This window comes from Leptonotus elevatus, chromosome 13 (genome assembly GCF_054856555.1).
Source record: "Leptonotus elevatus isolate MCC_2025b chromosome 13, RoL_Lele_1.0, whole genome shotgun sequence".
Classification (NCBI taxonomy): Eukaryota; Metazoa; Chordata; class Actinopteri; order Syngnathiformes; family Syngnathidae; genus Leptonotus; species Leptonotus elevatus.
In genome coordinates, this window is record NC_141251.1 from 18,972,666 (window position 1) to 18,985,418 (window position 12,753).

General features: G+C 43.5%; 1 protein-coding gene across 1 annotated transcript in view; it reads left to right on the forward strand.

Annotated features, from left to right (window-relative positions):
* lrmda (leucine rich melanocyte differentiation associated) overlaps positions 1-12,753 on the forward strand; it is a 287,131-nt gene that overhangs the window by 183,743 nt on the left and 90,635 nt on the right. Inside the window, exon 5 of the mRNA XM_086093298.1 lies at positions 1,713-1,839. Coding sequence (XP_085949424.1) covers positions 1,713-1,839 — 127 coding nt within the window. The remainder of the gene's footprint in view (positions 1-1,712; positions 1,840-12,753) is intronic.

A 12,753-nucleotide genomic window follows, 5' to 3' on the forward strand; every position in this document is an offset into this window, starting at 1 on the left:
GAAAGCCGCTCGCGTCTGAGTGACAGCGACTACGCTCGTGTAATGTAATATTCATAATGTGTCACATAGTCAAACATCAATTTGAGCGTGATGCAGATTCCATGTCTGACAAGGTTAGGCTGTGTGCAGGTCATGACAGCACTGGGCCTTGGGCAATAAATAGCCAGGCCCGTGCCTCGGGAGCTCGCGGTCTCTCAAGTGGAGGATCCTGGTGTGTTGTCTCCGTCCACCAATTAGTGCGATGACATAGAAATGTACAATTCATCCCCGCTGCAGCTGCAGTGGTCAACGGGGTGGTTAAACCGTCTCCTGTTTATAACTGACCATTTTTGTTTCTAGCTGGCCACACACATCCCCAGTGGCCATTTGTAGTACTGCAGTAACATGCACAACCAGCTCATTTGTAAAGCTTTTGTAAGTTACAATGAGTATAAAGATAAAGAAAACTACTAGAGTTGTCCTCCCTACGAACTTTTCTGCCTTTTCAAGGTCAGTTAGGCTCAAATTGAAAAGGAACTTACAAAAGCCGACCAGTCAGGCTACAGTCCAGAAAACCCTTCAAAATCACTGCAATGCCTCCTTATGATTGAAACATTGACATGAACTTCGCCATCTCTCCTCATCCCAATCACCATCATGTCACTCCGTGCCTGTACCCTGCGTCCTTCCTCACCTTCCACTTAGTTGCTGCACACGACGTGTCCTTTTTTGGTCCTGACACGCTTCCTTCTCTCTCTCTCTGCCAGCCTGTGAAAGGATGTGTTGTCATCTATGTATTCCCACCATTATCTTTTGACGTTTCTCCCCCACTCCCTCATCCCCCGCCCCAATGAAAGATGGAGTGTGTCTGAAAGCTGGGAGAGATGCTGTGATGCTGCCAGAATGACAGCTCTGGCAGACGGGCAAGCGTCTCCTTTCATGCTATTTATACGTCCGACTTCTTCTCATCACCTTTGAAGGTTATTACCTTCAAGGAAACATCATTAGCGTTAATTCGGCATCATCGTTATATTTCAGTAAACACGTCTTTTGTGGATGTGTTTTTTTAAATAGAACTTGGTTCCAGTTTTGTATCACTGTTTCTACTATTTTCTTAGCATGAAAAGCCTTGCACTGAATTAAGTAAAATAAAATACACATTTGAAAAAATATATACCGATAAATTATTAGGCTACTTACAATATGCCCTGACCGTTTTTCCCCTTTTTTATTATTATAGCATTTATGTTGTTTACAATGGCGTTGCACTATTTCCCACAATTTTCTCACAAGAATACAAAGAGTATAATATTGAATGAAGTAAAATAAAATAAGCATATTATGAAAACATAATAAGAATAAAATAACATTTAGAAATTCAAAAAAACAATATTTAGAATGTGTGTACTGTATTTAGGATATTTAAAATGTACCTAGGGAAACACTTATTATTATAAGGTTGGTGAGTATATCAGTTCAGCTTGTGTGATATTGCTTTTTAATCACCAAACAATACCAAATCTAAAAACAAAACAGTAATTTAGGAAAATATGTTTTTAATAATCAATACAATAATCAATTACAAAAATAGTTGATAATCTATCCAACAATCCATTATCTGAACCGCTAATACTCATTGACACCCCTAATATATATATATATATATATATATATATATAATATATATAAGGCAACATAGTTTAGGTCTAATTGGTTGGGCTCCCCCCACACAGGTATTTCGTTCTGCACAAGCTGCCGCAGCTGAAGTTTCTGGATTCCAGGAAAGTTACCAGAAAAGAAGTTACAGAGGCCCAAGCGAGAGGAGCCTTCATGAAGGTGGTCAAACCCAAGTCGGAGGCTGTAAGTTTTGACTATTTCCTGTTTGTTAGTTTTTTTTCTTTTCTTCCATTTTACATGACATTTCTCCTCTTCTCCATTGTTCTCTTCCCCATCTTCTCTCTCCTTCCCTAAACATTTGACTGTCGGTGTCCGATTAGAGAGGTCCTCTTACCGTGCCCTCACTTAGAGAGTGTGTATATGTGTGTGCAATGTGTGTGTGTGTAACTTAGTGTGACCACGGGCTGACCTGATTCCGTATGCATGAGCCCAGATCAAAGACGACGGGCGGCTGTCCGGTCGTGCTTGTGTCGGCGAGCGTGACATGGCTGGCGATTGGAGTGACAGCTCACGTACAAGCCGCTCACCATCGCTTAATTATCCCGTCCCCCCGCCACTCCACCCCCCACTCTTGTTTTGGGCCACACAGACTAATTAGAGCCGGGGATAAAACTGACTTCAAACCCCCTCTTTCACTCTGAATTGCCCTCTTCTGCCTCTTTGATAATGCAGTGCGAATGATCATGCCTCGCCTTGATTTGATCGCATGTAATTGTGAGGTCATGAAATATTTAGCTGCGCTTTGTCGTCTAAAGGTCTCAGGGGCTCTGCCGGTGAGCCTGGGAGGTAAAAAATGGATCGCCGGTAGGCCAATCAGAAGCACGAGGGTTTAAAAGTGCACAGGGAAAGGGAAATATTTTCCTTTCAGGCAGTCAGCGGGGACGGCGTCGTTTTTTGGCGTCGCTACGCTTCCCTCTTGATATCTCATGAAACACAGAAATAATTTAACCTCTGTGTGGCGTGTTTGCTAGATGGAAGAAAGTGGAATGAAAACAGTGTTCATCCACTTTATATAAAGAGAAACCAGGGACCTCTACAGTGATTTTGGCAGGCTGGAGTCACTTTATGAGATTTTATTTACATAGCTTGTCAGCGCGGGAGAAATGTTTGGCTGGGAGACGAAAGCAGAGATAATTACTGATTCTAGCTGACATGACGTGTGTGTCTTTGTGTCTTAGCGTCTTTGAACAAGCTGTATATGATTATTTATTCCTTATGCAAAGTAAAAGGTTACGGCTTTGATGAAGACGCATCGACTTCCCACTGCACTCCCACTTTTTCCTTCCTGTGCCGAATATATTTCTATATTTTTGAAATGGTGTTCTCACTGTTCCTCATTAGCGGAGTCTACAGTAAGTGTGCGGACACGCTCCCCGTCTGGGCCGAGGAACGTGGGCGCAGCCTTTCCGTACCATTTGTCTTGAGCTAGATGAGATGCGATGTGTCAACTTTCCGCAGACTCGATGAGCCATGAGTACCTCCCAGCTCTCATTGTCCACATCATCGGCGTGATTTGTGAGCTTGCCAATGGTGCCGGCGACCAATTAACAGCAAGCGAGCGGGGGAGCGGCCTTCGACGATGGCATAATTAGATACTTGTTTGCTTTTGCGCATCTTGAAACGGGATGCTTCTCATGGTTGTACATTTGCCTCGTTACAAAGGATCATAATTAGCTGTCTGGATTGCGTTAAGCGGTGCAAGTGTTGAGAGAGAGAAATACACCAGCAGTACTGATGTGACTTAAAAGGTTTGTCCATGCAAGGCAGGAAGTGATGGCACTTGGTTGTTTAGTTGTAAACAAGCACCCTCTCATCCTCGTCTGAGGGGCTTCTAATTGCCTCATGTAGCTATAAACTTGTCTGCTTGTGACTCCACATGCTTTTCAAAACTTCCATGAAGGGATATTTACAGTACGGAACTAAATGATGTATACTGAATTATGTATATCGATGAATATATTTTTTGTAAGATCTTGTACACAGCTACAATTGCTAGGTACAAGTCTACTGATAGAGTACAAAGAAGGAGGTTAAACTATGTGTTGTTTGATGGTTGGTTAGTTTGGGTATTTGGTTGGTTAATTAGTTATTTTGCCGTGTTGGTTGATTATTTGTTAGTCGGTTTGTTAGTTGTTTGGAAGTGGTAGATCATTAGTTTATGGTTGATTATTTTGTTTGTTGGTTGGTTGATGGGTTTTAGTAATTTGTTGGTTGGGGTTACATTGGTTTGTTTGTGGGTTGGTTGTTTAGTCAGCTGGTTTATTTGATTGGATTGAATGATTGGCTGGTTAGGTAATTTATTGGTGGGTGGTCGTTAGTTAATTAGTCAGTCAGTCAGTAATTTTTCCTTATACAATGTACTGACAGTACTTGCAGAGGAACTGAAAGCAAACATTGTAATCCTTCAAATTCTTCTCTTTTGTCCCTCATAACTCATAATATTCACTGCCATTACTCTCACAGTAAATAACTGACCATTGAAATTTTACAAGTAGGGTGTGCAACTTTATATCCCCAACTCAAACTAGCCTAGAAACATTTGGCAAGACCTTTGACAAGAAAATTGATGTTTCCATCAACATTTTGGGATATAATTCCTTAAAATGTCAGGGTATGTTTTACTGCACTTCTGAGTGAAAATGACAGACAAGCAATAAACAGACGTTAAAAAAAATGTATGATGCTCGATGTAAATAAAAAAAGAAGACCCATAGAGGACAATTGAAATGTTCTCCAAAAACCACAACGTTAAGCTGACTCAGGCTGGAAAAGCCTTGAACTGTATTTTGGGAAATTGGGCGTGTTGGAATGCCATAATGTGATAATTCCCGATGAGGGCTTAGAGGTCATGGCGTTAAACCACATAGAGCCCTTTGGACTGTGCGTTTGGAAAATACATGTGGTGCTTTTTGGCCTGGTTCCTCCAACCTCACTGCGCCCGGGGCGCGCTCTCTTGCTACCAGCCGTGTCTGTTCAAACACGGACTGCGTATTCTGCTTTCAGAAGCCACTAAATAACCCACCATTTGAAAAAAATAGCACACGGCATACTAAACTAGAACGTTGACTCCTGGACGAATGTTTCACTGTGAGTAAAATAAGGTCACAGACAACTCGAGGTCGACGTCAGCGCGTTTAAAACTCTCCTTGGACATCACTTAAATTTTCCCTGACTTGATTTCCTAGCATGAACACACATTTTTCCTCCTGACATCCTTCTTCTGCGTATAATGTAAAACAGACTTTGCGGGTGGTTTGAGCCAGCGCCCAGGTCCCACGAGGCATGGCGCTCACAGGGTAACGCTTCTTCACGGGAATCGACATTGACAGAGCCAGGAAAGTCCTCAAAGTAGATCGTTTCATTTCTTCTTTTTTTCCCCCTCTCTACTGTAGACACTAACTTGTTTTACAGCGGACAGCAGCTCATATTAAGTTTGAACGAAAGGAAGTCTGTCCAAATTTACAACTGACTGCTCAGTTGTAGACTCATAATTGTGCATTATGGGATACATGATTGTGGGTTATTTTGCAATGCAGTGGGGGGAAAAAAACAAAAAGGCATTTTGCTACGGGTTGGCTGTGTGGCTTCGCCCTAAAACGTACAATTGCCACGTCCAGCTCTGCTACTCGAGAGTTATGACTTCTCCAAAGTTCTCAAACATAACAAACGGCAAGTAATATAGCGCTTTGTGAATGTGCCTTTGGTGCCTTTACTAAATCATTATACTCAACAAATGTGTCCTCAGGGAGAGAATATGCTTCTCAGGAAATTCAGTGTAACCCAATAGATCACCCTCAAAGCCAGTTTATTTGCTCTCTGGCTTTAGCTGTGCACCAGGGCAAGTCTTTAAAAATGCCTGATTTGTTACCATCCTTGTTTGATGATATTCTCAACCAGGGTGTGCACGGTAGACTGAGAAAGGACAGAGCTGTACTTTCAGCTATGTTCCTAATGTTTCTATCAATATTGTTAAGTTGTATGGTCCTCAGGAGATGAAGGAAAAAATCATATTACTTCTTGGAAAGAACAATCAAAGGGCAACGTAAACCCACTAGTTTGCAATGTAAATGAGCTGCAGTAGAAATCAAAACTCAAAGCAAACAATAAGAGGAAGAAAAAAAATGTCTTGTGAATTTGTTTCCCACATTAACAGGATATCTTCGAAGTAAAATCATTTAAGTAAACAGTTGGCTAAGGAACTGATAAGTAGTTTGATTTGACCATTCAAACATTGCTAGCAATAGATCTTTTATTTATTTTTTTTGTTAGTTTTTTGTTTTGTTTTGTTTTTTTGTTATAAAGAGCTCAGTATTGTTCATTCGGAAATGTCATCATCATTGCTCTTTATTTTTTATTTTTTTTATATATATATATATATATATATATATATATATTTTTTTTTTTTTGTATGTGGGTGAGTATGTGTATGTGCGTGCGTGCGTGTGTGTGTGCGTGATCATTTGTATCATCTCAAGATCTTGACACAATTGAAGCAAAATAATTTTTACCACTTGGAAGCAGTCAGCAAAGGTAGTAGGGTTAAACCATTCATTTTCCTGATAGAAATCACAGCACAAAAAACAAGGAAAACTGTTTATTGTAAGAAGTCATAAAAATGTTAACCCTTAATTTTGACTAAATATTATTGCTGTATAAATAAGTGTTGTCAGAGATTAAAAACAATAAGTCAACAATTGTTGTAACAAATTGATATTACAAAAAATATATAGAAATAAAATGTGTACATGCCTATACAGACAAATATAGTGTATTGAGTGGGATTAGCATACAAATACTGAAGTATTTTCTTCTATTGTGGCAAAAGCTATTTTACTTATTTTGTTTATACTAGTGGTATCAGTATTTGGTATTGGTGACTTAACAACAATTGACTTACCACATAAACAATTTCAATCTATACTTGTAGCCCTTACTATCGCAAAAAAAACAATTCTTGTTAACTGGAAAAATAAACAAACTTTGAATATCGACCAATGGTCTAACCTCCTCATAAATCATATTTTAATGGAAAAAATATCTGCCTCAAATAAAAACCAAATGTCAAAATTTAAAGAAACATGGTCTACGTATATAGAATTTTTTAACCTAAACTTGGATTTCAATTCTGCCTGTTAGCGAGAGCCACAGCAGCGTTATAACTGGCATTGATGTTTCTGTATTAGGCAATTTGTAACTAATGGTTGTGTTTCCATAGTCAGGAACCCGGCTGCTGCCAGCGGGATCGAGCGGATTCACCTCCGATGGGCACCAGGGGTTGATATTCGGATTCACGGCATGCCAGTGGGTTAATTCTGTGGGTGCTGTCCCCCCTGGCGGGGAGTGGGCGGGTCTGCCCCTCTGTTGGCTGCTGGGTGGCGGCTGCGTCTTGGCCGTTCCCTGGGTCTCTTGGGGGGTGCTGCGTTGCGGGGCTTTCCCTGGTGTCGGGGGCGGCGCCGTTCCGGCGCGGTCCGTCGCTCTGGGCCCGGCGACGCGGTTCGGGGCCTGTGGGCCGCCGGGGTGCCCGGTGGTTCCCTCTCCCCTCCCCCTTCCTCCCCCTTGCTGCCTCTCCCTCCTCGCCTCTCCCCGCCCGTCCTCCGCCTCCCTGTCCCCTCTCCCTCGTCGCCCTTCCTCCTCCTCTCCCCCTCTCCTTGCGTCCCTGCCGCTGCCCCCTGCCCTTCTTGTCGTCCCCTTCCCTCCTCCCTTCCCCTTCCCCGGTACGCCTTCCTTCCCCTCCCCTGGGCCGGGGGCTCCATCCATGGCCCGGGTCTCGGTGCTATGGGGGCCGGCGGGGGTGGCTGGGGTTTGGTGTCGTGCCCGCCCCGCTCCGGTGGGCGTCCTGACACCTCGGGCGGGACCCAGTATCCGGGGGGCGAGCCCTATCGCCCCGCCGGACGGGTCCCATATGCCCGCCGGGGTCCTGGTGGGGTGGGTGGGGGCTTGGTGGGCCGGTGCGCCTCCTGCCCCCGCCCGGTTGGGGGGGGCCCCGCTGGTCACACCTCTTAACTCACTACACTAGGTTTGCACAATACACTTTTATAGACATATAGGGCACATAACACACTTTGGGGGGTGGGGTAGGGTGGAAACACCGTCTTCACCCTACAACTCCCCTCCAATTTTAATACACCACACAACTTGTGGGTGGGGGGGGGGGCTTGGGGGCTTGTGGGGGTGCCATCGGTTGGGGGCCGCAGTATAGAGCAGTGCTGCGGTCCCCTGTCCGTGTCGCCACCCGCCCCCCCCCCCCCCCCCCCCCCCCCGCCCTATCTATTTTTTTTTAATGCACCACATACACTCAGCAACATGCTTGGGTGGCGGGTGGATCGGAGCGTGGGAATATCATTTCCATCGGCTCCGGTTCACCTGCTCCTAATTTTAATGCACCACACACACACACTTGTATATACACTGGGTGGGGTCACATTCACGGTTTAGGGGTAGAGTTCGCCAGTCCGCGAGCTGGCGGACTCAGTAACAGGGGTTAATTTTCACAAAGAACGCTGGGGTGACGACCGGGGCCTTCCCCCGCTGGGCCTGGGGTTCGGGAGTGTCGGCCGCCCTCCGGTGCCCCCATCTCCCCCTTCTGCCCCCGGTGTTCCGTCCTTCCACACGGCGGGGGGTGGGGTGGGCGCGGCTGCCCTCTCCGCTCCGCTGTCCGGCCCCTCTTCGGCGCCGGTGCCTGGGTGCGGGTGGTCCCCGGGGGCTGGGGGTCGGGGGTTGGGGGGCTGCCGGTTGGTCGGGGTGGGGTCGGGGGGGGGGCGGCTTTGTTGGGGGGGGGGCGGTGGTGGGGGTTGCGGGGTGGGGGGGTGCTGGGGGTGGGGGGTGTCTGGGGGATTGGGGGCATGGGGGCGGCTGGGGCTGGGTTGGGGTGGGTGGCGGGGGGTGGATGGGGGGCGGGGGGTGGTGGGGGGGCGGGGGTTGGGGGCCGGTGGGGTGCCTGGTGGGCCTGCAGTGCCCCGTCCTGCTGCGTTGGGCCGGGGGCGCGGGCCGTGTTGGGGCGGGGGGCGCTCCTGCTCCTGGGTTTGCTCTCCGGCCGGTGGCCCTGGTGGGGCCCGGGGGTCGTCCTTTGGCGCTGCCGCGGCCTGGGGGGCCCTGAGGTGTTGCGCTTGCTCTGTTCCGGCGGGGGTCGACGGCTCCCCTCTTTGGTGGAGATTTTCATGCATGCCAGATCCACCACACCAGCATCTACCGAAACTCAGACACAATCTGTTTCCTCCTCAGGTTATTGAATCGGTGGAGGCTGGTGTCTCGGATCTCACGCGGCTTCGTCTGTCCTTCCTTCCTTTTCTCGGTCTCTCCGTTGGTCTCTTGAGGCCTCCCTGACTTTATGTTTTTTGGATTTGTTGGGGTCTGGATGTTTCTTGGGCTGGGGAGGAGTTCTGGTGGGGGGTGTCTGGTCGGTGCTGGATTTCGCCTTCCTTGGTTTTCTTCGGTCCCCTCGGGTCTCCTGGTGTTCGATTTAGGTGAACGGTATAAGATTTTTTTTTCTAATAGGTTTTCTGGTGAGCTAACGAACACACGCACGCACGCACGCACACACACATACTCACCCACACACACAAAAAAAAAAAAAAAAAAGTATGTATGTATGTATGTATATATGTATATATGTATGTATATATGTGTATATATATATATATATATATTTAAAAAAAAAAAAAAAAAAAAAAAAAAAAAAAAAAAGAGCAATGATGATGACATTTCCGAATGAACAATACTGAGCTCTTAAAAAAAAAAAAAAAAAAAAAAAAAAAAAAAAAAGTATTTGGTATTGGTGGCTTTTCAAGAATTGAGTAATGCTACTGGTATCATCTGAACAAATGTGGTATTGAACATCCCTAGTTTTTTTTCTTTTTTAAGATATACACAATAGTTTAATTTCATTTTTTGATGATCAATTTTGATCGGATAATTACCTTTCTTGTAAAGTTAAAGTGCATGGATTGAAGTTGATCGAGATGAAAAAGTTAGTAGGTCAGTATTTTTATTTTGTGTAATTGGATATGCTAACAACACACAAATGCAATGGCTGGAGTGTGGTTCCCCTGGCTGACAAAGTTAGCATGTCAATATTTCTTTTGACTATGTAGAATATTCTATTGTTGCAAAAGCTCACTGCCATTTATTATTAAACATGTATAAAAACATAATAGTTAATAAGTAATTTTTTCCCAATTATTGTTTACAATTTTTTTTCTTCAAATCTACCTATTATGAAGCAAGAGTGTCTGCTTTGTTCCTCTACACTCTTTCCTTAGCTTACATACTTTCATAATGTTATCTGTTAATGGCATCGCCTTTCATAGCAACACAGCTGCGTATAATTACTTGGACTCAGAGCTCACTTGGACTTGTGCTGTCCAAGCTTGTCTTTCGGCATGAACTGCTGAAGCTTGCTTGGATGAGAGGCGCAACGTCTTCTAAGACAACCAGAACAGTCCGCTAGCGATCGATTCAACGCCCTGAGAATACAATGACCTACATGAATGAAAATGCTCACAAGCAATCGCTTGGACGTATTTAGTTTGTACTTTGTAGGATGGTTGAGCTTGATAAATCCAAGTAATCGTTGCAATGTTCATTCTCTCAGGTTATTTTCGGTGAAGAGTGTGTACGTGTGTGAATGTGTTTGCAATTGTTTCATAACTTCTCCCATAAAGCCAATGTTTGGACCATCACGTCAGGAGGTCACAGAGGGGTCACAAGCAGGGAAAACAACAGCAATTAGAGGGAGTGACTCACACCGTCCACATAAATCATCCACGCACACGTATAATAAACACTCAGTAAAACTTTTTAAAGCACAATTAATTTTAAGTAATAGCGGCGAGATTGATTTATGGCTCCTCTTCAAAGGCTGCAGACGCGGGGGTGCACGACCCCGCGTGTCACGAGCAACTCCCGCCAGCGAAAATGATAGATGAACTATTCCTTTTTGGCTCGGCGCAGAGCAGAAAAACAAACAAGCTTTCCGAAGGACTTTGAGGAGACGTTGAAGTGGCTGCATTGCATTAAGTAATTTTCCTCCCCTTCTGCTGACATCCACTTTCGAAAGGAAACGTCTCTGTGGTGAAGTATCTGCTGTTGTGATGTCTCTTGTGTGTTGTGGTCCACTCCAAAGCTTGTCTGAAAACAGGCCAAGGTTGTCCGGCAATTATGAAACATACCCCTATTTTAGCCAATCCCAAATTCGTCGGATTACATGATTTATTTTTCTAATTTGAAAAATGTAAGGTTAGTTAAGTGCTATATCTGTTCAAAGTTGGGATTGGCAAAGCCTTTTACTTCATTTTCTCTCCGCAGGGAGAAATTCTGCTGACGTCAAAGAAAAGTGCAAGAAAACAGTTGACTGGAATGTACACACAAGTAAAAACAGCAACATTTGTTCAGGCACCATTGCGATAAAAAAAAAGAAAAAGATTGATGATCATTTTTGTTGAGCATGTAGTTTAATCAGTGGAATGTTGTTTAAGTATAGTCTTGAAGCAAAATGTTATTTTACTAGTTGGAAGCAACAAATGAAGGTACCCTTTTTTGCTGCCTAAACAGGCTAGAAGTTAAAATATTAAAAAAGCAGGAGAGTAGCAGTAGTGGTAGTTATACATTTGTGAAAAATATTGATTAAAGGCATTGTCTGCTTTTTTCCCCTGCAAGCATCATATTTTTGTTCCCATAGTTCATATTATTGCAAAGAAAAGTGAAGGAAAACAGTTGAAATTGAAAAATCTTAATTAATAGATGTGTGCATTGTTCCAATAAAACATTATTTGATGGGGAACAATATGCTTCAAATATGGCTGATTTCAAATTGGAACGATTCGATTCGTTTTGATTCAGTGGAATTATGTTTCGATTCAATATGGTACAGATCCGTTCGACACTGTGTGATGCAAGAGTTTCTAGTTATATTACAATATGAATTTATCAGTAGGCTACTAAATGTGGCATTTCCTTCAAAGATATATCTCCAATAAAGGACAATCCGATACGTTACGTCAATACATTTTAAAGTAGAACGATTCGTTTCGATTGAGGTACTCACATATTTGAAATCAAAACCAATTTTCTGATTCAAATTTTTTTTTTTTTTTGCACACCTTTATCTTAATAATATTAAAACAAATTGAAATTGTGTTGTTTAAATTAGCCTGAATTATATCATTGAGATGCAGTACTCATTGATAAATAAAGGGAAACAAATATTAAATGGGTCAAATCTGGTCTCTTAAATAACATTAGTGTGTGGTAAATTGCTCTCAATGTTTGGGGAATTTCCCCAACCCAATCCTGTAATGTTTCTAATGGTTCTGTTCCACTGTAGAGCAATCTTTGGGCTTGTGTCTGTAATTTGACATGTCTTCATTTACGCCTCTATTCAATTGATGCTTTGAGCTATTAAATTCCACAGCGTCCCGTGTTAGCTTATCAGACCGATCAGAGCTAATCCACCCCGATGGTCTCCTTAGTGACAGGAAGATGCTGCTAGTCTAATGAGAGACAGCTGGCTTTAATGTTTATGCCTCTCCTTTGCCACTTTCCTAAGCATTAAATCAAACTTTCCATCAGTTGCCATCTTTTCAGATGTTGTTGACGTTAATCAGCTCAGCGCTCGCTCTACTTTGAACTCGACTGTCATGAACACCCTCCCTTAGCAGCTTTACTTTAGATTCTTATCAGAAAATTCAAGTAAAGCTCTTGTTGTTGTTTATAGAATGCAGATGCTGCTGTACTATTTAGTAGTTAGTAAACAAACTTGCTTACTTTTACTCTAACATACGTAGTGAAACTCTAGTTTGCTCTCCCCGTTGGCATGGTTCATTTGGTCAGGTATAACTAGTTCAATGTTTGCTGTCTAATATGTGAGAAAAAGATCAGACATCAATCCGAAGCAACTGGTGAAAGATTGAAACAGGTTTTGTGGCATAATGGTGGTGGAAATAGATCACACTGTTGACATACCAAATACTTCAATTTAGCATGAATGTGGTTAGAATGTCATCTGATAGCAGCACAATAGTGGTGTTAATCGCTAATGCTAAATGCTATCTTGGTTGACAGTTCCACAGCGCTAAATAAGACAATGCCCTTAGCATTATC